Genomic DNA, 27,731 nt, shown 5'->3' with positions numbered 1-27,731 from the left:
GGAAATAATGCCACAAACTCAAAAAATGGATACATAAAAAAGTTTTAATATTGATTCATTTAATTCATTTTACTTTTGTCATGGTGGTTTCAATTCCCTGCCCAAAACCCTCAGTGTGTTACCTGTGCTAGTTAAGTTGAATTATTTTACCTATGCCTTGTTTTCCAGATTTGTGATATAGCTTATCTGCCCATTCTTCTGTTTCCTTATTATTATATCCTTGGCAAGTCATTGTTTCCATGTTGACAAACGGTAAGTAAATGATCAAACTAAATGTGTGTGTGTGTGTGTGTGTGTGTGTGTGTGTGTGTGTGTGTGTGTGTGTGTGTCCTGACAGTGTGTGTGAGGGCGGCCAGTGGAACTGCAGGGAGGAGAGCTGTCCAGTTACCTGCTCTGTGGAGGGCGGAGCCCACATCAACACCTTTGATGGTAAAGTCTACACCTTCCATGGAGACTGCTCCTACGTCCTGGCCAAGGTACTGAACCCCACACACACACACACACACACACACACACACACGCTGCTGTTGTACCACACACATACCACCAGCCAATTGAGCGATTGCCTCGATATCGATACTGTAATGACTGCCGGTGCTTTCACAACATGTTTACACACAGGATATTTTTCTGATAAACAGGTTTTTGATAAAGAGGTGTGTGTGTATGTTGTGTGTCACCAGCAGTGTGTGTGAAGCAGGTTGTGTTTGTCTGTGTGCAGGACTGCAGCGGAGGCCAGTTTGTGGTGCAGGGAGAGCTGGTGCAGTGTGGACTGACTGACAGCGAAACCTGCCTCAACTCCGTCACCCTGGGCCTCTCCGGAGGGGCAACTGTGAGTGGGACACACACACACACACACACAGACACACATACATATTGTAAAAAAAATTATTTTATCGTCCTCTATTTATATTGATTTGATTTTTCTGCCATTTCTTCAATAAAAAAGATATTTGCTCTAAATAAAAATCTTTAGACGAACTTGACAGTAGAGTACGATGTCTTTCACGTTCTGGCTAACAGGTTAAGTTCCCAGATTTTCCTGCGATACAGACACTTTTCCTTTTTATAACAAGCTCTATTTCTCACTTTTATGAAAAAAGGATCACATTGTCAGACATTTCTGATTAAGCCTTGATTGCAAATGAAAGGACAACTGAAGAAGAAAACCTAAATCCATTACTAACAGCAGAAAACATTGATACAAACGTTACTCATGAGAATTTATCAGTAGGTGACATGAAAAGTCAATGAATCAGTGATTTAAAAAATGATGCTGTTACTCGAGAAAAGATCTTTTTACTAGAAATAAAATCTGTGGTTTTCTGTTCTGTTGTTTTGAAGAATGCCACACACCTCCATAATGAGCAGACTCTGTTTTTTTCTCGAGAGAAAAGTAGGAAAGCAGAAAGTTTCTGTAGAGATGATGATGATGATGATGATTAATATTGCTAATATTATTTATTAATTACGTCCTGGATAAATTAAGATTAAATAAATAAATATTTCAGTAATAACAGATTCTCTTCTTTACAGGTGATCAGCATCCAGCCCAGCGGCAAGGTTTTTGTGAATGGCATCTACGCCCAGTTACCTTTCTCTGCAGGTGAGATATGCAGCACTACACAGTGTTTACTCTCTCTGATCTCTGGTTTCTCTGTGATTTGTAGACGATATTACAACACCCTGCAAACAGCCGTAATTAGCATCAGTTTACAGCATCTCCTCCTCTCAATCCCCAGCTGGAATCTCCACCTTCAGAGCCTCCTCCTTCTACCTGGTGGTCCAGACCTCCGTCGGTCTGCTGCTGGAGGTTCAGCTCCAGCCGGTCATGCAGCTCTACATCACAGTCAGCAGCGACTACAAGGCCAAGACCTGCGGTATGTAGATCTAACTCAACCACACAGCTGACCGCTCCTCAGGTGTTTTAAAGCTACAATAAGCAATAAGCTATATGATTATTTTAAAGTAAAATGACCCCTGGCCATGTTATAGTCTCCTCTCCACCATTTAATTTGCAGCCAGCCTGCTGTTTTGTCCTGGTTTGAGCTTAGTAACTAATTCCTAAATTACATAAACTTATGCAAATTACAGTGAGATAAACATCTCTCGCTGCAGTCAGCGCTGCGGCAAAAGAAAAAGTTTGAGCCTGATGAGAGTGTATCCCATTTCCATCCCAAAAATGCATTTTTCTTCATTTTTCTTAACTCTTAATTTTTGTACATGTGAAACTGGAAACAGGGCTGCTTCAAATAGACCCTCCAGTGGTCAGAAATGGCCTAGTGCTGCTTTCAGTAGAAATGTTTGAGTGGAAATGAAAAATGATAGATAGATAGATAGATAGATAGATAGATAGATAGATAGATAGATAGATAGATACTTTATTCATCCCGAAGGAAATTCACAGTTTTCAGCAGTATCCACAGATTACAAGATTAAATAAATAAAAATAAAGAATAAAAGATGACACTAGAGATCTAAAGATCTAAGTACCCAATGTGCAAAAAACAATGTGCAAAAAACCGTGTGCATAGATGTATACAATGTGCATAAATGTGTCTGGGACCCAGCATTAACAGGAGGTAAAATTATCAGTACCAGCAATGTGAAGAACATGCTTTATGAAAAGAATTCTAAAAATATAATGTCTGCTTTTATATAACAGTTAGATGATTTAAATTTTTCGAGAGGACGGTGACAGATTGCCGCTTGTGAGTCCATGTGAACGCGACTCTGCGTCTCTGCCCTGCAGGTCTGTGTGGAAACTTCAACTTGAACCAGGCCGACGATTTTCTGAAGCTCAGCGGCGTCCCAGACGCCACGGCCGCCGGCTTCGCCAACAGCTGGAAGACTCGCGCTGCCTGCCCAGATGTCAAAAGCAGCTTTGAGAACCCCTGCAGTCTGAGTCTGGAGAACGGTACTCATCAACACTCTCATTCATTAATAATCTGTATTATTAGTAGGGGTGTAATGGTTCACCCAGTTTGTACATCGGTTTTTAGGCCACAGTTCAGTTTGTATCTCAGTTTAAAACATTTATCAAGAATTCAATACAAAAAATTGAATGGGGCTGAATCTTGTCCTGCTTTGTCCCTGACAGAGAAGTACGCTCAGCACTGGTGTTCCCTGCTCAGCGATCCTCAGGGAGTTTTTGCTTCCTGCCACTCGGAGATCAGCCCCGACACTTACAAAGATGTGAGTCTCACTGCTGCTGAATTCATTTCATTTCATGTCTTTTTTTTTTACTTTTTTTACTTTTTATTGCCTCTTTACTGTAAAACATGTAACTCTTTATAATGAGGGCACACAACTCATGCTTAATCAGTGCATAACTAATGATTTAATACATGAGGTATCATGAACTGTTGTGGTTCAGTGTTAATTAGTGATGGGGTTATTCTTCACTTGATGAGTTGTGCATTAATTACTGTAAGCATGAACTGTGTGCGCGTCATGTCACCATATAACAAGATAATAGATCAAAATAATGTAACAGGCCATGTGTGTGTGTGTGTGTGTGTGTGTGTGTGTGTGTTTTGTCTCCTGACAGCACTGCATGTACGACAGCTGTAACTGTGAGCACAGTGAGGCCTGCATGTGTGCTGCCATCTCCTCGTACGTCCACGCCTGCTCGGCTGCAGGGGTGCAGCTCAGCGGCTGGAGGCAGACAGTCTGTGGTGAGTTGCGAGCACAGCGTGGCACTCACACTCACTAAATTCACCTGAGCTGGCTGTTTCCATTGCAGCACGTCGGTTCCTCTTGCTAGAGCGGTAGTGACGTTCTTGAGAGCTTCTTTTCAGTCCCTTGACACACATTTGTTATTTCAGTCTGTTCTTGCATTAGATAAATCACTGGCATGCTCTGTGCTCTCTTATGAATATTGCTCATGTGAAGCAGACATCTCCAGTTAGTCTTGTTGTTTTTTTTAAAACAAAACATGACCAACAGTCCAGCACCACCACCAGTAGGGGTTATACTAATGATATGCAAAGAAGCGCCTCGTCAGTTGATGGGATTGGCTGTGGGATTTGTTGGATCTAGCGTTGAAGTAACATTTTGAGTGGTCATTTTGGCTTATTGTTTACGGCTAGGCACAAGTTGGTAATGGCTACGATTAGGGAAAAGCTGTAGAAAATTAATGTAAGTCAATTAGGTCATGCATGCCCATCCAAGGATAAAAAGAAATCTAGCTGGCCTAAGTAACGTCTGAATCTCAGATTTTAGAGGCTTGCACACACACCTCCACCTTGAGTAGAGGAGTGTGGAAAACACGTTTCTAGTGACAAACTTTGCACCGATACAAGTCAGAGTCAGGTTCACACATTTTAGGAGACAGAAACAGGAGAAAAACACTTTTTTGATTGGAAGGGTCTCACCGTCTCTTCAATAAAACATCTGGTCTCCCCTCCTCAGGCAAGTACTCCAGCTCGTGCCCCAGCAGCATGGTCTACTCATACAACATCACGTCCAGCAGCCGGACCTGCCGCTGCCTCAGCAACGCAGATCCCAGCTGCCACCTCTCCTTCCCGCCAGTGGACGGCTGTATCTGCGCAGAGGGGATGTACCTGGACGATTCTGGAAAGTGTGTGTCCCCTACCAGCTGCCCGTGTTACGACAAGGGTCTGGTCGTGCCATCTGGCTCGGTCGTGAACAAGGACGGGATCATGTGGTATGGACATTACATATTATATATAAAAGTTAGAATGTTATTGTTTGAGAATAGATTTTAGCCTCAAGCCTTGCGCTGGAGCTGAAAACATGTTTACGATGTGTTTCCAGCATCATAAATGATAAACTAATGTGATGCATGCATTTTTCAACCTTTCCTCTAGCACCTGTAAGGAAGGAACACTCATGTGCATCGGAGACTCTGACAAACAGCCAGGTAGGTTTACTGGTCCACTTCAAAAGCTGTGTACCCATCATGGTCATGAATGTAAAAATTATAGATAAATCAGATGACTTTTCCCACATGATGTTTTTTTTTTTTTGGCATGCAAGGGCATGGAAATCAAGATTGTGCCCAATTCACAAATGCTCTAACATCAACTCCCAGAATTTATAAAGCATTTGAAACGAGAGAGAACGAGAGAGCTTTCCATCCTGTAATCCTAGATCAGATCAGAGAATGTTCCAGTTACTCTGAAGGGGCTTTAGGGCAAAAAGGTCCCAGCGTTTGGTTCCTGTGAGGAACACAACATGTGGCCAGTCATGTTTTAGAGAAGAAAAAAAAAAACACATCTGATTTCAAAGCAATGCTTCAAAGTAATGAGTAATGACAGGTTTCATAGAAATTGTAGGGAATTGTAGGGAAACAAAACTATGGAGCTAGTGGAGGGGGGTTAATATTCTGAAGAAAAGCATCAGAATTTACAAGATAAAAGTAAAAAAAAAAAAAAAACTCACAAATTTATGAGAAAAAACTCACTACTAGCCGTGTCTCAGGCCTGCAGCTGATCACTTCAGCAGATTCTACTCTGACATGGGATTCAGGAACAAGGAGATCCTGCTGATCTGAGCCCAGAATCAGCAGATTGTTTTCTTCTGAATCGGCCCAAGTCACAGCAACGTCTCTTCAGAGTCCAGATGCTGAGGAGGAGGTTGGGGTTCTGGACTCAGACCAGCAGGATTTCCTTCTGACTAACTAGTTCTACTACTTCTGAAAAACTGGTTTTCACAGTTTTTTTCTCGTGAATTTGTGAGTTTTTTCATAAATTTACCACTTTAAACTAAAAAAAAAAAATCCAAGTTTTTTTCTTGTAAATGCATGACTTTAATCTCAATTTTTTTTTCCTTGGAATATTACCCACCCCCCACCTATATTTTTTCCTACAATGGCCCTAATATGCCATCATATAAAAGGCATACATTTCCAAGAAAAATAAAATAAATATTCAAGTTAAATACAGACAGCAAATGTACTTTGTTATTGTCCACCACTGCCTGAAGCCCCAGCCCCAGAGAATCAAGTGCTGCCTGGAATAATCTGGATAAATATAGAAACGCTGAACTGAGCTAAAAGAAACAATGAAGTAATATCAGTTTTGTGTTTCCCTCGGCAGTCTGTGCTGCTCCCATGGTGTTCTTCAACTGCTCTGCTGCTGGCCCGGCTGCTAAAGGGTCCGAGTGTCAGAAGAGCTGCAACACACTCGACATGGCCTGTGTGAGTCACCGGCAGACAGCAGCATATTGTTAGCCTCTGCTCAGAATAGATGTTTGGATTTTCTGGCTTCTGGGGTGAAATAAAACATCCTGACATGGAGCTGCACCGGTTTGGTAAACGACAGCAGTTAGTTGCAATGAATTATATACACGATCACTAGAATCAGAATCAGAAATACTTAATTGATCCCTGAGGAGGAAATTGGGTCAGTTGCAGTTGTGCAGATTCTCAAGGGAAGAATTAAATTATAAGAAATAGAAAAAGAAATATGTGCCTTAGAGTTTGTAAAAAGAATGTGCATTATGCATAACTATGTGCATTAATCCTACAAAATATTACAGTGAATACAGAAATGAGAAATTGAGCATGTATGTATGTACATATGACCATGGATTAAGCATCACTCTCACAGTCTTGCCACTCACACCTACTGTACACTGTCCTCTCCAGATGAGCGCAGAGTGTATTTCTGGCTGCATGTGTCCGTCTGGGATGGTGTCCGACAGCAAAGGAGGCTGCATCAAACCAGAAGTCTGTCCCTGTGTGCACAACAGCGCCCTCCACCAGCCTGGACAAACCATCAAAGTGGACTGCAACACCTGGTGAGTGAGCTGCACGTTGAATAAAATCGTGCTATAGATGGAGAGAGACATTATAGACGCTCTTTTGGTTGCCTCTCCGTCTGTACCTGCTTCTAACTGAGATGTACAAATAAGAAAGCTGTACCTTTGACTGGGAGCCCTGACACCTAACCCTGGCCTGTTTACAGCACTTGTAAAGACAGGAAGTGGCAGTGCACGACCAACCAGTGCCATGGAACCTGCTCTGTCTACGGCGATGGACACTACATCACTTTTGACGGGAAGCGTTACACCTTTGATGGCAGCTGTGAATACACTCTTGCTCAGGTATTACTGCATCCAAATTACATTTAAAAATCAACAAAATCAAGTCGTATGACTATGCAGGCATTTAGTTCAGTTTTTAATCACATTAACTGGCAACACCTTGTGGCAAAAAGATGGTACTCCTTGGTTCTTGCAGACAGTCCTGCTGGAACCTGGTGTGTTACTTCAGCTTGTGATGAAATCATCTGAAATCAGTGCAAAAGAAGTGAACAGCCACACGCTGCTTTTGTCTCCAAGTGTGATTCACTCTTTTTGATCTTATTCTGTTATGTGGGTCAGAGATAATATACATTATCACAGTCAGAGATAATGTATATTATCTCTTATTATCACATAAGAGACAGCAGAAAATTCTCCCTGACTTTGATGCATGGCTGTCCCAGTAGAAAAACGCAAATTGGCCACTATAGAGACAATTAAAAAATGTTCATGTCTGATTGTACTCTCCATGCACCGACAAATACTCCACCTCCCTAAAAGATGAGTATGGTGAGAACAAGGTACAGTCTGAACATAGGCACAGAAAAAAATGTGTATGTTGCTGGGATAAATAGAATTGTATTAAATGACAGCTATCATGTAATACAAGTCAGCATCATAGTAACAATGTGACTTTATTCAGTGACTTTAATGACCTGTATGTGTGTGAATCCTTTCCAGGACTACTGTGGCAAAGGCCAAGGCAATGGCAGCTTCAGAGTTATCACCGAGAACGTTCCCTGCGGAACCACAGGAACCACATGCTCTAAGACCATCAAGATCTTCTTGGGGGTAACTACTTTTTCAAAAAAAACAAAAAAAAACAAAAAAAACAAAAAAAAAAAACAAAACACAAGCAACTACATTGCTCAATATGCTCACACTTCTTACTTGAGGTGTGCCTTTTTTTCTCAGCATAAAATGTATTACTTTTAGGAGAGATTAAATTCTGTATTAAAAACTCAAATTTCAGTGGTGAATGATCTAGCAGTAGCCTGATCAGATCTTTCAGAGCTAAGCAAAGACACATGAATAAAAATGGAAAAAAGATTCTGCATCATTGAGCAGGAATAACCACATGGGACCCACCAAGTGTCCAAGAAGAACATGAACTATTTATTTACTATTGCTTTATTTTTATTGGCTGATTTAGGCTTTGTTCGAAGAGTGGTCTGGAGTGGGATCTAAAACAGGATTAAGATCATAGAATCGCAGAATTAGATGTTAGGTTTCATGTTATGATATGGGACCAAATTTTGGTAAAAAATAATAATAATAATATTATAATAATAATAATAACAGGAATAACAGTGCTCTTGGCAGAAGCTGCCATGATTCAAAAGGTAACCTTGCACACAAAAATCATGTAATACCTAACATTTAGTGAGGGAAAATAAAACAAATCCATAATCCTGATTTAAGAGATGGAAGGTATCAACAATAGCAAAAAATGCTTGAACCAAAAGGAGTCCAGCTGCACTGTAAGTATGATTATGAAACGTAAGCAGCAGGTACGTTTCTGGTCAAATGTTCATTGTGTGGGTCTACACAAATTACAGATAACAAAATCATGAGTTGTTGGTGATTCTTTCCACCTCGGATCTGGGGTTTGTGGAAACCTGATGGGAAAGTAGGCATGAAACTGTGCCACCTCTGGGCTGATGCAGGAGCAGCTTGCCCTGATATAATATTGGTCCCTCGTGGTGTTTGACCAGGTGAAGTATATATTCACACACCCTGTAGCTGTGGATTTACCCCAAAAGAGTTCTTCCCTTATTTCTTGCTGTGGTTGGGCATGAAGATCCAGTCCTCCCAGTCAATGACGATGGGCAAAGCTCTATCTCCAAACACCACCGAGAGAATATTACATCCTAAATCGGTCCACAGGCTCAATGTTTATGTCCACACGGGTATTTGACACTAGGTTTCACAATGCTTCTTAGATTTGGATGCTTGATGCATGTCGCTCCTGAAGATTGACAGCTGCTCTCTCCTATAACCACACAAACACTTCCTGGCTGCACCTGACTGAACCAACACTTCACTAGTGGATCGTCCTCTTCCGGATTTCAAACCAGACCAACTCTTTTGGAAACTTTCTTGTATATTACTAAAACAGCTCACCGAAATGTGTTTTTAAAAACATCTGAGGCGAGAAATAAACCCTGCAGCTGCTGAATCGGTCCTCATTTCACCTTTACGATGGTTAGTTTAAAAGTTTTGTGGGAGTTTCCAGAGCCAGCGAATCATACCGTATACTCATAATTCGTCCGTAAGTAGCCTAGACCTCAACTTTATGCAAATAAGGAAATGCTAACATGACATCCCGTCTCATGAAATACAGTGCTACGCTACCAGAATGCACTGTACAGCTGCTTACATAGACAGTGAATGTCCTCCACCTGAGAGTACATACTCCAGCTGCTTTCTCTTCACCTTGTTTTCTTTGGTTTGCTGTGCCACTGTTCCCTTCCAGTTGGCCATGTCTTACCTGTAAGAGACCTCTGCTTACTCTGCAGAGGTCTGTCAGTGTAGAGCTGCAAAAGCCCTGCTGCATTGGTTTTGGAACAGCTCAAGTTACAGAAGATTTTCTTCTTCCATCTTGTCTATGGTGATCTGGAAATTTAGACAGGTTGATCAACTAGCTAGATCAACTCAGCAGAGGAGGGCACACCTTTAGGCTTGATTTTCAAACATCTTGCCCTGAAAATTCACCTGATTTGAATGTTGTCACACCACTGAATGGACATTATCAGTCGTAATCACCCCCACAGGTTTAGGGTTAGTAGGTCCCTTCTGCACCTTATAGTGGGTCAGAAGGCTGCATTATTTATTCCTATTATCCATCTTAACCAGTCAAATGGGAACCTGGAGCGAGATGTACCGTGACAGAGCATAAACACCAAAGTCAGTCACAGAAGGAGGTGGACCGATCCAGGGTCTCCCTAGTGACCCAGGATCAATCCACCTGCTAATGTCCATTCATATGCATGATAACAGTCGAATCAGGTGGAAAAGTACTGTACGACACATAAACAAAAGAAACAAAGGCAAAAGTTCCCAAAAGTAAACAAATAACATAAAAGAGGCAATAGAGGAGGCATTCATGTGTGCCTCATTTGCATGCTCCTCATTTCCCCTGCTGATGTCTTCATTAGGCTCACTCAAGTTGATTGCAGGTTTCTGCAATTCATACGTGTCACAGCATGGACTACACATCGTTCCAGATGGCAGGTCATGCCACTCATTGTTGGTAAGTAATTTTCTTACTGAAGACTTTTCCAGCAGATTGTCAGGAGGGGTCTACCTTCATCATACATTGCCTTGCTTACCCACTCTACTGTGTTTGGATCCACTTTTTTCAGAGAGCTCATCTACATGATCTCTGGCTGATATACAGCTGTTTCTTTAGGGTTCATGGCCAACTGCCTCTTAATTCCTGTTAGGAATGGCAGTGTTATATCTTCCTGAGCATGTACAATGACCGTGTTGTTGATAAAAAGTGGTATAGCGTATTGTAGCATTCCCTTTATTTGAGCCCCTATGGTCTTCAAGTCAAGCAGCAAAACTGAGACTGGATCCTCTTGATGCCTCTTGATCAGAAACCACCTCATGATCTGGGGTTGGTGTCCCTGTACTTTGCCAGCCACTGAGGTGATGTATCGTCACTGACAAGAATGAAGGAACTTTCCCAGCAGGTAATCCTATAAAGTATGTACAGCTCATCTTACTGCCAATGCCTCTCTCAAGGCAGAGGAGTTGCATTCATGTGGTAAGAATTAAGAGCTGAGGTAGAAATCCCCTGGGGGTTTGCAAGAGGACTGCACCTACACCCAAATCATAAGCGTCAGTCTTCTGGGTGGATGTGTAAAATGTTCTGCCCTTTTATAGTCACTTTTTGTACTTTTGCACTTTTTGCACCTGTTTCTTTCATTCTTTCATTTTTGCCTCCACTCATTGCAGGAGTAAAAACTATTTCTACCTATGCAGTTTCCTCACCTCTGCCGAGCTTCTGAGCCAGGGGAATCACTCCTGTATCCTTGCTGTTGTTTTTTCATGTCCCAGATTGGCTAGTCTTTTGTCCCAGCATCCATAGCACTGCTTAACAAACAGTCTTTAACATAGTAGTGCCATGTAGCATGGACAACTGTTGTCCATTCATTATGCTGACTCTGTGAGTAACTTATAGGATTGTGGTTTTAGTTTATCTTACTTTTATTATTTATCTGTTACATTGAGTATGTACTTAACTTTTCATTTATCATAGGGTATGTGCAATTTAGAAGTAGTGCAATTCCAATGCTGGGGCAGGTGCAATGACCTTTTGTGCATGGGAGGTGCAGTCTCACAAGGCAAGTGCAATATTCTCTGTATCTTGAGTCGATGATCCTGTTTAGCTCATGGTGGAATATCTCGTATGTTGTCGTGTCTCGTTCGTAGTTTACTGTTTGGCTATGGATTGCATTGAATGTATATCTGTGTGCAGCTGTGCCCAGCACTTTTTGCCCAAGACAAATTTCCTTCGGGACAATAAAGTTGATCTTATCTTATCTTATCTTTATTTCTGCGGCATTAGCAAACATTTAACTTCCCACTTTCTTCATTCAGCTACTTGATACAACAGTCCACTGTAAACAGCAAAATACAAATAAGACAATGGGAGGTGAGACCAGCTTAACCTTCTATAACTTTGTCCTGGTTGAGATCTGTTCTACCTTTCAGTGGAAAACTGGTCTCACCATACTTGTTCCAAAGTTGGAATAAAAGGAAAAAATCCCTTTTGTCTGAGAAATGTAACCTCTCTTCTGATGTCTTCAATGAGCATCAGCCAGAAGCTTACTAACACAGGATGGTCTCCAATCCCAGCAGCCGTGGAACTGGAGGGCCTGCTGCTCCTCCCACTGACAGCTGCTGTAATCCCGTTGTATGATCCTTTGTAATAATACCATGGATGCAAGTGAGACCTCAAGGGTCTTGTTCTTTTACCTTCTCAGGCTGGACAGTTTGTGGCTGTTATCATGGTAAGGTTACTCTGAATTCAGGATGGAACAGACAATCTTCACTCCCAGATGGACTTGCTCTCTTCTTCATCTTGAACTCTGGACTGTGCACTGTGGCTCTATGGCCTCACTTGACAGTGGCTTGTGTGGTAGGTGGCACTGACAGTCAGGATGTTGTAGGTGACCACATTTCCTTCATGGGATCCCGTTATTCTGGCCACTGACTCCTGCCTCCCCTGGTTCTTCAGGTCTCATCACTTCTCACCTTTAAGTCCCAGGCTGTGGAGTCATCTTGGCTGTGCAAATCCACAGTGGAGATCTGTCATCAACTCCACCAACTCCAGCTTACCACCTCTACCATTTCAAGAGAGGATGTGGTTCCGTCTTGAAATACAGTGTCATTTACATGAGGGCACGTGGTAGGGTTTGCCATGCTCTGTAACCTGGGAGACAATCTCATTTTGATAGTTCTCAGTGGCAGCTGCTGGCAGGTGATTTTTTAAAAATTCAATTCTTCAGTGACTTTATTATAAAATCAGGAAATGTTGGGTCTCGGCCTCTCTAGGTCCTCTCTGAAGGTGGTGCAACTGGGCACTCAGAAATGATAAAATAACGGCAATATAGGTGTTACCAAAATGATTAACTTCAAAACGTAAGTATAAAGCAACTACATTAAGTATACTGTTCATATTCTTTTGATCTGGAGAACAACCCACATACACTGAATGTGAAATGCAAGCTTTGGAATTTTAAGTATGTCTCAACCATATTAAATGGTTGTTAATTTCCATGTAATTATCACTGATTGAATGCTTTCATTAGTAGTATTAACTCTAGGAAAAAATAAATAACTGCATAAGAAATAAGATGTTGTAGGCTTGAAGATACACAGATTATAAATCAAGATTAAAAAAAAAAAAATGCTAGGAAGTCATGTGTCAACAATCACATTTTCTTGTTTTCATTAGCGTGCAGAACTGATTCTAACAGAGGGGAGCTACCAGGCAATTTCAAGTGGGCTGGAAGAAACTGTGCCATATCGTATTAGTACCATGGGCATCTACCTGGTTATTGAAGCAAACAATGGACTCATCATCATGTGGGACAAGAGGACCAGCATATTCATCAAGCTCAGTCCAAAATATAAGGTAACAATGAAATACATCAAGGTTCATGATTGTACGTAACCAAAATGTATTTATTCAGAGAACTAAAAGTAAAATCACAGAGTTGATACCTAGCAAGATACAATACTTTTTTTTTTTTTCCAGGGCCATTTGTGTGGGCTGTGTGGCAACTATGATGGCAATGCAAATAATGACTTCACTACAAGGAGCAATGCTGTGGTGGTCAACCCCTTGGTATTTGGCAACAGCTGGAAGGACTCTCCCAGCTGCCCAGATGCTCAGATCAACCGCAACCCCTGCACTGCTAACCCATACAGACAGTCCTGGTCCCAAAAGCAATGCAGCATCATACAGAGCCAAGTCTTCTCAGCTTGCCATGCTGTGGTAGGTTTTGATGTGGTGGTGATGTTTTTGACTGTATGTTTGATCACTACTAATGACACATTGACTACTTGATCAGGTATTCTGATGCACCCACACATGTTTGTGGTGCGGTGCTTGACTTTTTGGTGTTGTAGTTTGTTGTCGCAAGTTTGATAGAAGTCATATATCCCATAAAATACCATACCAGTGATTCTGTATATTTATCCTAATATCTACAGAATGTATAGACTTCACATTTCAATTAGTCTTCTTCCAAAGTGCTCCCTCCGCCAGGGAAAAGAGTCCCCGGGAAAAACGTTTGCTTTCCACAGCCAGTTACCATTTCTGTGGTTTATGAATGTTGGTGACTTTGTTAGCCATGGGAGTAGAACATTATAATAAAGAAAATATAATAATATTAAATATAAACATAATTTAAAAAAACAGGGATTTTGATTCTAAGTCATGAAATGTAAATGTTAAATGTGTGTAAATTGAAGTATACAGGCCAATCATTCAAAATAACTGGTACGTCCTTTAATGTCCCTTAACATGCAACTGCAGTATGTCAGCAATTATTTCTGTTTCTAGGTGGACCCCACTCCTTACTATGATGCCTGTGTGTTTGACTCATGTGCTTGTGACACTGGTGGAGACTGTGAATGTTTCTGCACAGCTGTGGCTGCTTATGCTGAATCCTGTAATGAAGCTGGAGTCTGTACATCATGGAGAACCCCAAAGATCTGCCGTGAGTATACCGGGATTGTGCCTCAGCAGGAAGAGAACGGCTAAAAAGTCAGAGCTCTTATTTTCCAATGTGGGTGTGAACTGAAGTACAAAAAACTGAAAAATAAAATTGAGGATAAAAAAGTTTTGAATAAATCCATGTGCAAACAAAGACATATCTAAAGTCTTCAGTTCATACATTGAATATGAAATCTGAAACTAGCTGATGTATCTGTTTAACAGAAATACATATCTTTTATAGCTCTCTTCTGTGACTATTACAATCCCCCTGGTGAATGTGAGTGGCACTACAAGCCATGTGGATCTCCTTGCATGAAAACCTGCAGGAACCCATCAGGGAGCTGCTCTACACAGATCCCACCACTGGAAGGTACAAGAGTGCATCCATTTGACTTGTTAATTAAACAAAGTCATGAACAAGACATGAACTGAAATGAAAATAGGAACAGTTTTCTTCTGGCTAGCTAGCACAGATGGAACTCCTCACTGAAACCAAAATGCTTTATAACTTTTTACATTAGCTTCAGACCCACCTCTCAGAGTTACTTTTATTTATTTATTTATTTATTTATTTATTTAATATAACATTACCAGCAAATTTGATGCAGTGTATTTCTTTGTTTTTCTGTAGGATGCTATCCAAAATGTCCGCCTGCTCAGCCATACTTTGATGAGGACACCATGAAGTGTGTTCCACATGACCAGTGTGGCTGCTATGACAAAGAAGGAAAACACTATAATAATGGGGACAAAGTACCAACAACAGAAAATTGTTATACCTGGTAGGTCGAGCATAGCATGTACATTAATCAGGCGTAATTTAACCGTGGCAGTTTCAAAAATGAAAACTGGAAAAACTGAAAATATTTTGTAATATTTTCTCTCTTAAAGCACATGCAATTCCCTGGCCATTGAATGCCATTATGATGCCCAAGGTAAGAAGAAGACTATACACACACACACACACACACACACACACACACACACACACACACCACATACATGCACTCTGTGTGTGTGTGTGTGTGTGTGTGTGTGTGTGTGTGTGTGTATTTATTTTTTTCTCTTATTATAAAGAGAAGTGCAAAGAATCATTGAATTCAGTCTTACAGCAAAGTAACAGTGGAAAGTGTAGCCCGTCTACCACCTACAACCACATCTGTTACCACAGTTGCTATGTTTTCTCTAACTGGAAAATTAGGCGAGTTGTGCATAGCAAGACCATAGTCACCCACAACGTTGCTTACACTTGGTTGTGTGATATAATGCTTATCATCTCCCTTCTCTCTACAGCTTGTACTTGCACATATAATAACAAGAAATATCAACCTGGCGTTACCATCTACAACACAACAGATGGGCTTGGTAATTGCATTACAGCAGAGTGCGGGAATAATGGTACCATTATCAGGAGAGCATACCCATGCCCGGTAACACCAACACCTACACCTCCTGTAAGCACACCTACAACCAGGCACTTCACAACTACTTTTGTTTTTACACCGAAGTCAACAGGTATGTGACACACTTGACATTGTTGAGTAATTCAGCTATATAATGTAAGATATAATAGATAGCCAACACCTTTGTCACATGTATGTCCACAGAACCAGTCTCGTGTAGCCCTTGCCAATGGTCACAATGGTTTGACACCAGCTTCCCCACACTTGGAACTCCTGGAGGAGACTCTGAAACTTATGACAAGATTAGACAAGCAGGATACAAGATATGTGATAATCCAAGTCAGATCCAGTGCAGAGCTGAGAAGTTCCCCAATGTGACCATTGAGAATGTGGGACAAGTGGTGCAATGTGACCTTGCCAAAGGACTGACATGCAGAAACAAAGACCAGACTGGGCCTCTGGCTCTGTGCTTCAACTACCAAGTAAGAGTTCTCTGTTGTGACTATAATTCTTGCACAACCAAGCCTGCCCCAACGACACCAACAACAACGGCTGTTACAGAGCCTCAAACACCATGTGAACCCAAATGTTACTGGTCAGCCTGGATAAATGTAGACTACCCTCAGTATGGGCCTGGAGGTGGTGACAATGAAACCATAAGTAGCATCATCAAAAAAGGATATCATATCTGTGAGAACCCAGTGGCTGTGGAATGTCAGGCTGTGCGTTATCCAGGAGTTCCACTATCTCAACTTGGACAAACTGTAGAATGTAACAACAAAGTTGGCTTTATATGTCAGAACAAAAACCAATTTCCTCCCATATGTTATGACTATGAAATTAAAGTAAAATGCTGTGAAAAAGTGAACTGCAGCACGCCAACACCACCTCCACTTCCGTCAACAACTACGACACCAATAAGAAGTACAATTATAACCAGTACAAAATCAACAACACCACTGACATCTACAACAACTACACCAACAACAACATCAACTGCTACCACCATGCTTTCTACAACAACAACACCACCGCCTACAACCACATCTGTTACCACAACTCCACCTGAAACCCCAACAACATCACCACCCTCTACAACAACCACAGCAACAACTACACCACCAACAACATCAACTGCTACCACCACAACACCAATATCAAGCACATCCCATCCACCTTCAACAACTCCCGGCCCATCTACAACAACTGTCCCATGCCCTTGGGAAATGACATGTGAATGGTCAGAATGGATCAATCTTGGCAGTGCCACATCTGGTCCTGATGGTGGAGACAATGAGTCCATTCAGAACATCATTTCTAAAGGTTATCACATCTGTTCAGCTCCAGAAGAGGTCCAGTGTAGAGCTGTTAAGTACCCAGGACTTTCCATCTCACAGTTGGGACAAGCTGTAACTTGCAATAAAGAGGTTGGCCTTGTATGTTACAACAAACAGCAAGGGCTCCAGCAGCAGTGTTTTGATTATGAGATCAGAGTCAGGTGTTGCAAGTGTATTCCTCACACCACAACAACATCACCTCCTTCTACAACAACAACACCACCGTCTACAACCACATCTGTTACCACAACTCCACCTGAAACCCCAACGTCACCACACTCTACAACAACAACCACAACAACAACTACACCACCAACAACATCAACTGCTACCACCACAACGCCTTCTACAACACCAACACCACCGTCTACAACCACATCTGTTACCACAACTCCACCTGAAACCCCCACAACGTCACCACACTCTACAACAACAACCACAACAACAACTACACCACCAACAACATCAACTGCTACCACTACAACGCCAATATCAAGCACATCCCGTCCACCTTCAACAACTCCCGGCCCATCTACAACAACTGTCCCATGCCCTTGGGAAATGACATGTGAATGGTCAGAATGGATCAATCTTGGGAGTGCCACATCTGGTCCTGATGGTGGAGACAATGAGTCCATTCAGAACATCATTTCTAAAGGTTATCACATCTGTTCAGCTCCAGAAGAGGTCCAGTGTAGAGCTGTTAAGTACCCAGGACTTTCCATCTCACAGTTGGGACAAGCTGTAACTTGCAATAAAGAGGTTGGCCTTGTATGTTACAACAAACAGCAAGGGCTCCAGCAGCAGTGTTTTGATTATGAGATCAGAGTCAGGTGTTGCAAGTGTATTCCTCACACCACAACAACCTCACCTCCTTCTACAACAACAACACCACCGTCTACAACCACATCTGTTACCACAACTCCACCTGAAACCCCAACAACGTCACCACACTCTACAACAACAACCACAACAACAACTACACCACCAACAACATCAACTGCTACCACCACAACGCCAATATCAAGCACATCCCGTCCACCTTCAACAACTCCTGGCCCATCTACAACAACTGTCCCATGCCCTTGGGAAATGACATGTGAATGGTCAGAATGGATCAATCTTGGGAGTGCCACATCTGGTCCTGATGGTGGAGACAATGAGTCCATTCAGAACATCATTTCTAAAGGTTATCACATCTGTTCAGCTCCAGAAGAGGTCCAGTGTAGAGCTGCTAAGTACCCAGGACTTTCCATCTCACAGTTGGGACAAGCTGTAACTTGCAATAAAGAGGTTGGCCTTGTATGTTACAACAAACAGCAAGGGCTCCAGCAGCAGTGTTTTGATTATGAGATCAGAGTCAGGTGTTGCAAGTGTATTCCTCACACCACAACAACCTCACCTCCTTCTACAACAACACCACCGTCTACAACCACATCTGTTACGACAACTCCACCTGAAACCCCAACGTCACCACACTCTACAACAACAACCACAACAACAACTACACCACCAACAACATCAACTGCTACCACCACAACGCCTTCTACAACACCAACACCACCGTCTACAACCACATCTGTTACCACAACTCCACCTGAAACCCCAACAACGTCACCACACTCTACAACAACAACCACAACAACAACTACACCACCAACAACATCAACTGCTACCACCACAACGCCAATATCAAGCACATCCCGTCCACCTTCAACAACTCCCGGCCCATCTACAACAACTGTCCCATGCCCTTGGGAAATGACATGTGAATGGTCAGAATGGATCAATCTTGGCAGTGCCACATCTGGTCCTGATGGTGGAGACAATGAGTCCATTCAGAACATCATTTCTAAAGGTTATCACATCTGCTCAGCTCCAGAAGAGGTCCAGTGTAGAGCAGTTAAATACCCAGGACTTTCCATCTCACAGTTGGGACAAGCTGTAACTTGCAATAAAGAGGTTGGCCTTGTATGTTACAACAAACAGCAAGGGCTCCAGCAGCAGTGTTTTGATTATGAGATCAGAGTCAGGTGTTGCAAGTGTATTCCCCACACCACAACAACCTCACCTCCTTCTACAACAACAACAACACCATCTACAACCACATCTGTTACCACAACTCCACCTGAAACCCCAACAACGTCACCACCCTCTACAACAACAACCACAACAACAACTACACCACCAACAACATCAACTGCTACCACCACAACGCCTTCTACAACACCAACACCACCATCTACAACCACATCTGTTACCACAACTCCACCTGAAACCCCAACAACGTCACCACCCTCTACAACAACAACCACAACAACAACTACACCACCAACAACATCAACTGCTACCACCACAACGCCAATATCAAGCACATCCCGTCCACCTTCAACAACTCCTGGCCCATCTACAACAACTGTCCCATGCCCTTGGGAAATGACATGTGAATGGTCAGAATGGATCAATCTTGGGAGTGCCACATCTGGTCCTGATGGTGGAGATAATGAGTCCATTCAGAACATCATTTCTAAAGGTTATCACATCTGTTCAGCTCCAGAAGAGGTCCAGTGTAGAGCTGTTAAGTACCCAGGACTTTCCATCACACAGTTGGGACAAGCTGTAACTTGCAATAAAGAGGTTGGCCTTGTATGTTACAACAAACAGCAAGGGCTCCAGCAGCAGTGTTTTGATTATGAGATCAGAGTCAGGTGCTGCAAGTGTATTCCTCACACCACAACAACCTCACCTCCTTCTACAACAACACCACCGTCTACAACCACATCTGTTACGACAACTCCACCTGAAACCCCAACGTCACCACACTCTACAACAACAACCACAACAACTACACCACCAACAACATCAACTGCTACCACCACAACGCCTTCTACAACACCAACACCACCGTCTACAACCACATCTGTTACCACAACTCCACCTGAAACCCCAACAACGTCACCACACTCTACAACAACAACCACAACAACAACTACACCACCAACAACATCAACTGCTACCACCACAACGCCAATATCAAGCACATCCCGTCCACCTTCAACAACTCCCGGCCCATCTACAACAACTGTCCCATGCCCTTGGGAAATGACATGTGAATGGTCAGAATGGATCAATCTTGGCAGTGCCACATCTGGTCCTGATGGTGGAGACAATGAGTCCATTCAGAACATCATTTCTAAAGGTTATCACATCTGTTCAGCTCCAGAAGAGGTCCAGTGTAGAGCTGTTAAGTACCCAGGACTTTCCATCTCACAGTTGGGACAAGCTGTAACTTGCAATAAAGAGGTTGGCCTTGTATGTTACAACAAACAGCAAGGGCTCCAGCAGCAGTGTTTTGATTATGAGATCAGAGTCAGGTGTTGCAAGTGTATTCCTCACACCACAACAACCTCACCTCCTTCTACAACAACACCACCGTCTACAACCACATCTGTTACGACAACTCCACCTGAAACCCCAACGTCACCACACTCTACAACAACAACCACAACAACTACACCACCAACAACATCAACTGCTACCACCACAACACCTTCTACAACACCAACACCACCGTCTACAACCACATCTGTTACCACAACTCCACCTGAAACCCCAACAACGTCACCACACTCTACAACAACAACCACAACAACAACTACACCACCAACAACATCAACTGCTACCACCACAACGCCAATATCAAGCACATCCCGTCCACCTTCAACAACTCCCGGCCCATCTACAACAACTGTCCCATGCCCTTGGGAAATGACATGTGAATGGTCAGAATGGATCAATCTTGGCAGTGCCACATCTGGTCCTGATGGTGGAGACAATGAGTCCATTCAGAACATCATTTCTAAAGGTTATCACATCTGCTCAGCTCCAGAAGAGGTCCAGTGTAGAGCTGTTAAATACCCAGGACTTTCCATCTCACAGTTGGGACAAGCTGTAACTTGCAATAAAGAGGTTGGCCTTGTATGTTACAACAAACAGCAAGGGCTCCAGCAGCAGTGTTTTGATTATGAGATCAGAGTCAGGTGTTGCAAGTGTATTCCTCACACCACAACAACCTCACCTCCTTCTACAACAACAACACCACCGTCTACAACCACATCTGTTACCACAACTCCACCTGAAACCCCAACAACGTCACCACCCTCTACAACAACAACCACAACAACAACTACACCACCAACAACATCAACTGCTACCACCACAACGCCAATATCAAGCACATCCCGTCCACCTTCAACAACTCCCGGCCCATCTACAACAACTGTCCCATGCCCTTGGGAAATGACATGTGAATGGTCAGAATGGATCAATCTTGGCAGTGCCACATCTGGTCCTGATGGTGGAGACAATGAGTCCATTCAGAACATCATTTCTAAAGGTTATCACATCTGCTCAGCTCCAGAAGAGGTCCAGTGTAGAGCTGTTAAGTACCCAGGACTTTCCATCTCACAGTTGGGACAAGCTGTAACTTGCAATAAAGAGGTTGGCCTTGTATGTTACAACAAACAGCAAGGGCTCCAGCAGCAGTGTTTTGATTATGAGATCAGAGTCAGGTGTTGCAAGTGTATTCCTCACACCACAACAACCTCACCTCCTTCTACAACAACAACACCACCGTCTACAACCACATCTGTTACCACAACTCCACCTGAAACCCCAACAACGTCACCACCCTCTACAACAACAACCACAACAACAACTACACCACCAACAACATCAACTGCTACCACCACAACGCCAATATCAAGCACATCCCGTCCACCTTCAACAACTCCCGGCCCATCTACAACAACTGTCCCATGCCCTTGGGAAATGACATGTGAATGGTCAGAATGGATCAATCTTGGGAGTGCCACATCTGGTCCTGATGGTGGAGACAATGAGTCCATTCAGAACATCATTTCTAAAGGTTATCACATCTGTTCAGCTCCAGAAGAGGTCCAGTGTAGAGCTGTTAAGTACCCAGGACTTTCCATCTCACAGTTGGGACAAGCTGTAACTTGCAATAAAGAGGTTGGCCTTGTATGTTACAACAAACAGCAAGGGCTCCAGCAGCAGTGTTTTGATTATGAGATCAGAGTCAGGTGTTGCAAGTGTATTCCTCACACCACAACAACCTCACCTCCTTCTACAACAACAACATCACCGTCTACAACTACATCTGTTACCACAACTCCACCTGAAACCCCAACAACGTCACCACCCTCTACAACAACAATCACAACAACAACTACACCACCAACAACATCAACTGCTACCACTACAACGCCTTCTACAACACCAACACCACCGTCTACAACCACATCTGTTACCACAACTCCACCTGAAACCCCAACAACGTCACCACCCTCTACAACAACAACCACAACAACAACTACACCACCAACAACATCAACTGCTACCACCACAACGCCAATATCAAGCACATCCCGTCCACCTTCAACAACTCCCGGCCCATCTACAACAACTGTCCCATGCCCTTGGGAAATGACATGTGAATGGTCAGAATGGATCAATCTTGGGAGTGCCACATCTGGTCCTGATGGTGGAGACAATGAGTCCATTCAGAACATCATTTCTAAAGGTTATCACATCTGTTCAGCTCCAGAAGAGGTCCAGTGTAGAGCTGTTAAGTACCCAGGACTTTCCATCTCACAGTTGGGACAAGCTGTAACTTGCAATAAAGAGGTTGGCCTTGTATGTTACAACAAACAGCAAGGGCTCCAGCAGCAGTGTTTTGATTATGAGATCAGAGTCAGGTGTTGCAAGTGTATTCCTCACACCACAACAACCTCACCTCCTTCTACAACAACAACACCACCGTCTACAACCACATCTGTTACCACAACTCCACCTGAAACCCCAACAACGTCACCACCCTCTACAACAACAACCACAACAACAACTACACCACCAACAACTACAACCTCACCTCCTTCTACAACAACAACACCACCGTCTACAACCACATCTGTTACCACAACTCCACCTGAAACCCCAACGTCACCACACTCTACAACAACAACCACAACAACAACTACACCACCAACAACATCAACTGCTACCACCACAACGCCAATATCAAGCACATCCCGTCCACCTTCAACAACTCCCGGCCCATCTACAACAACTGTCCCATGCCCTTGGGAAATGACATGTGAATGGTCAGAATGGATCAATCTTGGCAGTGCCACATCTGGTCCTGATGGTGGAGACAATGAGTCCATTCAGAACATCATTTCTAAAGGTTATCACATCTGCTCAGCTCCAGAAGAGGTCCAGTGTAGAGCTGTTAAATACCCAGGACTTTCCATCTCACAGTTGGGACAAGCTGTAACTTGCAATAAAGAGGTTGGCCTTGTATGTTACAATAAACAACAAGGGCTCCAGCAGCAGTGTTTTGATTATGAGATCAGAGTCAGGTGTTGCAAGTGTATTCCTCACACCACAACAACCTCACCTCCTTCTACAACAACAACATCACCGTCTACAACCACATCTGTTACCACAACTTCACCTGAAACCCCAACAACGTCACCACCCTCTACAACAACAACCACAACAACAACTACACCACCAACAACATCAACCGCTACCACTACAACGCCTTCTACAACACCAACACCACCGTCTACAACTACATCTGTTACCACAACTCCACCTGAAACCCCAACAACGTCACCACCCTCTACAACAACAACCACAACAACAACTACACCACCAACAACATCAACTGCTACCACCACAACGCCAATATCAAGCACATCCCGTCCACCTTCAACAACTCCCGGCCCATCTACAACAACTGTCCCATGCCCTTGGGAAATGACATGTGAATGGTCAGAATGGATCAATCTTGGGAGTGCCACATCTGGTCCTGATGGTGGAGACAATGAGTCCATTCAGAACATCATTTCTAAAGGTTATCACATCTGTTCAGCTCCAGAAGAGGTCCAGTGTAGAGCTGTTAAGTACCCAGGACTTTCCATCTCACAGTTGGGACAAGCTGTAACTTGCAATAAAGAGGTTGGCCTTGTATGTTACAACAAACAGCAAGGGCTCCAGCAGCAGTGTTTTGATTATGAGATCAGAGTCAGGTGTTGCAAGTGTATTCCTCACACCACAACAACCTCACCTCCTTCTACAACAACAACAACACCATCTTCAACCACATCTGTTACCACAACTCCACCTGAAACCCCAACAACGTCACCACCCTCTACAACAACAACCACAACAACAACTACACCACCAACAACATCAACTGCTACCACCACAACGCCAATATCAAGCACATCCCGTCCACCTTCAACAACTCCTGGCCCATCTACAACAACTGTCCCATGCCCTTGGGAAATGACATGTGAATGGTCAGAATGGATCAATCTTGGCAGTGCCACATCTGGTCCTGATGGTGGAGACAATGAGTCCATTCAGAACATCATTTCTAAAGGTTATCACATCTGCTCAGCTCCAGAAGAGGTCCAGTGTAGAGCTGTTAAGTACCCAGGACTTTCCATCTCACAGTTGGGACAAGCTGTAACTTGCAATAAAGAGGTTGGCCTTGTATGTTACAACAAGCAACAAGGGCTCCAGCAGCAGTGTTTTGATTATGAGATCAGAGTCAGGTGTTGCAAGTGTATTCCTCACACCACAACAACCTCACCTCCTTCTACAACAACACCACCGTCTACAACCACATCTGTTACCACAACTCCACCTGAAACCCCAACGTCACCACCCTCTACAACAACAACCACAACAACAACTACACCACCAACAACATCAACTGCTACCACCACAACGCCAATATCAAGCACATCCCATCCACCTTCAACAACTCCCGGCCCATCTACAACAACTGTCCCATGCCCTTGGGAAATGACATGTGAATGGTCAGAATGGATCAATCTTGGCAGTGCCACATCTGGTCCTGATGGTGGAGACAATGAGTCCATTCAGAACATCATTTCTAAAGGTTATCACATCTGCTCAGCTCCAGAAGAGGTCCAGTGTAGAGCTGTTAAGTACCCGGGACTTTCCATCTCACAGTTGGGACAAGCTGTAACTTGCAATAAAGAGGTTGGCCTTGTATGTTACAACAAACAACAAGGGCTCCAGCAGCAGTGTTTTGATTATGAGATCAGAGTCAGGTGTTGCAAGTGTATTCCTCACACCACAACAACCTCACCTCCTTCTACAACAACCACACCACCGTCTACAACCACATCTGTTACCACAACTCCACCTGAAACCCCAACGTCACCACACTCTACAACTACAACCACAACAACAACTACACCACCAACAACATCAACCGCTACCACCACAACGTCTTCTACAACACCAACACCACCGTCTACAACCACATCTGTTACCACAACTCCACCTGAAACCCCAACAACGTCACCACCCTCTACAACAACAACCACAACAACAACTACACCACCAACAACATCAACTGCTACCACCACAACACCAATATCAAGCACATCCCGTCCACCTTCAACAACTCCCGGCCCATCTACAACAACTGTCCCATGCCCTTGGGAAATGACATGTGAATGGTCAGAATGGATCAATCTTGGCAGTGCCACATCTGGTCCTGATGGTGGAGACAATGAGTCCATTCAGAACATCATTTCTAAAGGTTATCACATCTGCTCAGCTCCAGAAGAGGTCCAGTGTAGAGCTGTTAAGTACCCGGGACTTTCCATCTCACAGTTGGGACAAGCTGTAACTTGCAATAAAGAGGTTGGCCTTGTATGTTACAACAAGCAACAAGGGCTCCAGCAGCAGTGTTTTGATTATGAGATCAGAGTCAGGTGTTGCAAGTGTATTCCTCACACCACAACAACCTCACCTCCTTCTACAACAACAACATCACCGTCTACAACCACATCTGTTACCACAACTCCACCTGAAACCCCAACGTCACCACACTCTACAACAACAACCACAACAACAACTACACCACCAACAACATCAACTGCTACCACCACAACGCCAATATCAAGCACATCCCATCCACCTTCAACAACTCCCGGCCCATCTACAACAACTGTCCCATGCCCTTGGGAAATGACATGTGAATGGTCAGAATGGATCAATCTTGGCAGTGCCACATCTGGTCCTGATGGTGGAGACAATGAGTCCATTCAGAACATCATTTCTAAAGGTTATCACATCTGCTCAGCTCCAGAAGAGGTCCAGTGTAGAGCTGTTAAGTACCCAGGACTTTCCATCTCACAGTTGGGACAAGCTGTAACTTGCAATAAAGAGGTTGGCCTTGTATGTTACAACAAACAGCAAGGGCTCCAGCAGCAGTGTTTTGATTATGAGATCAGAGTCAGGTGTTGCAAGTGTATTCCTCACACCACAACAACCTCACCTCCTTCTACAACAACAACAACACCACCGTCTACAACCACATCTGTTACCACAACTCCAAATGAAACCCCAACAACGTCACCACCCTCTACAACAACAACCACAACAACTACACCACCAACAACATCAACTGCTACCACCACAACGCCTTCTACAACACCAACACCACCATCTACAACCACATCTGTTACCACAACTCCACCTGAAACCCCAACAACGTCACCACCCTCTACAACAACAACCACAACAACAACTACACCACCAACAACTACAACCTCACCTCCTTCTACAACAACAACACCACCGTCTACAACCACATCTGTTACCACAACTCCACCTGAAACCCCAACAACGTCACCACCCTCTACAACAACAACCACAACAACAACTACACCACCAACAACATCAACTGCTACCACCACAACGCCAATATCAAGCACATCCCGTCCACCTTCAACAACTCCTGGCCCATCTACAACAACTGTCCCATGCCCTTGGGAAATGACATGTGAATGGTCAGAATGGATCAATCTTGGCAGTGCCACATCTGGTCCTGATGGTGGAGACAATGAGTCCATTCAGAACATCATTTCTAAAGGTTATCACATCTGCTCAGCTCCAGAAGAGGTCCAGTGTAGAGCTGTTAAGTACCCAGGACTTTCCATCTCACAGTTGGGACAAGCTGTAACTTGCAATAAAGAGGTTGGCCTTGTATGTTACAACAAACAGCAAGGGCTCCAGCAGCAGTGTTTTGATTATGAGATCAGAGTCAGGTGTTGCAAGTGTATTCCTCACACCACAACAACCTCACCTCCTTCTACAACAACAACAACACCGTCTACAACCACATCTGTTACCACAACTCCACCTGAAACCCCAACAACGTCACCACCCTCTACAACAACAACCACAACAACAACTACACCACCAACAACATCAACTGCTACCACCACAACGCCAATATCAAGCACATCCCGTCCACCTTCAACAACTCCCGGCCCATCTACAACAACTGTCCCATGCCCTTGGGAAATGACATGTGAATGGTCAGAATGGATCAATCTTGGCAGTGCTACATCTGGTCCTGATGGTGGAGACAATGAGTCCATTCAGAACATCATTTCTAAAGGTTATCACATCTGCTCAGCTCCAGAAGAGGTCCAGTGTAGAGCTGTTAAATACCCAGGACTTTCCATCTCACAGTTGGGACAAGCTGTAACTTGCAATAAAGAGGTTGGCCTTGTATGTTACAACAAGCAACAAGGGCTCCAGCAGCAGTGTTTTGATTATGAGATC

At 43.5% G+C, this 27,731-nt stretch overlaps 1 protein-coding gene across 1 annotated transcript in view; it reads left to right on the top strand.

Annotated features, from left to right (window-relative positions):
- Window positions 1–27,731, top strand: part of LOC115357256 (mucin-5AC-like) — a 49,187-nt gene that overhangs the window by 7,287 nt on the left and 14,169 nt on the right. Inside the window, exons 9-31 of the mRNA XM_030048675.1 lie at window positions 338–476; window positions 722–832; window positions 1,537–1,606; window positions 1,743–1,880; window positions 2,753–2,917; window positions 3,101–3,195; window positions 3,551–3,677; window positions 4,414–4,669; window positions 4,833–4,885; window positions 6,063–6,163; window positions 6,614–6,765; window positions 6,933–7,071; window positions 7,732–7,842; window positions 13,019–13,198; window positions 13,322–13,561; window positions 14,132–14,288; window positions 14,529–14,657; window positions 14,919–15,069; window positions 15,179–15,222; window positions 15,581–15,717; window positions 15,895–16,064; window positions 16,631–20,723; window positions 21,090–27,600. Of these exons, the coding sequence (XP_029904535.1) occupies window positions 338–476; window positions 722–832; window positions 1,537–1,606; window positions 1,743–1,880; window positions 2,753–2,917; window positions 3,101–3,195; window positions 3,551–3,677; window positions 4,414–4,669; window positions 4,833–4,885; window positions 6,063–6,163; window positions 6,614–6,765; window positions 6,933–7,071; window positions 7,732–7,842; window positions 13,019–13,198; window positions 13,322–13,561; window positions 14,132–14,288; window positions 14,529–14,657; window positions 14,919–15,069; window positions 15,179–15,222; window positions 15,581–15,717; window positions 15,895–16,064; window positions 16,631–20,723; window positions 21,090–27,600 (13,469 nt within the window). The remainder of the gene's footprint in view (window positions 1–337; window positions 477–721; window positions 833–1,536; window positions 1,607–1,742; window positions 1,881–2,752; window positions 2,918–3,100; window positions 3,196–3,550; window positions 3,678–4,413; window positions 4,670–4,832; window positions 4,886–6,062; window positions 6,164–6,613; window positions 6,766–6,932; window positions 7,072–7,731; window positions 7,843–13,018; window positions 13,199–13,321; window positions 13,562–14,131; window positions 14,289–14,528; window positions 14,658–14,918; window positions 15,070–15,178; window positions 15,223–15,580; window positions 15,718–15,894; window positions 16,065–16,630; window positions 20,724–21,089; window positions 27,601–27,731) is intronic.

The sequence above is a fragment of the Myripristis murdjan genome, chromosome 3, assembly GCF_902150065.1.
Source record: "Myripristis murdjan chromosome 3, fMyrMur1.1, whole genome shotgun sequence".
NCBI lineage: Eukaryota > Metazoa > Chordata > Actinopteri > Holocentriformes > Holocentridae > Myripristis > Myripristis murdjan.
The sequence above is the reverse complement of the archived record's forward strand: the minus strand, read 5'-3'. Positions and strand labels throughout refer to the sequence as shown.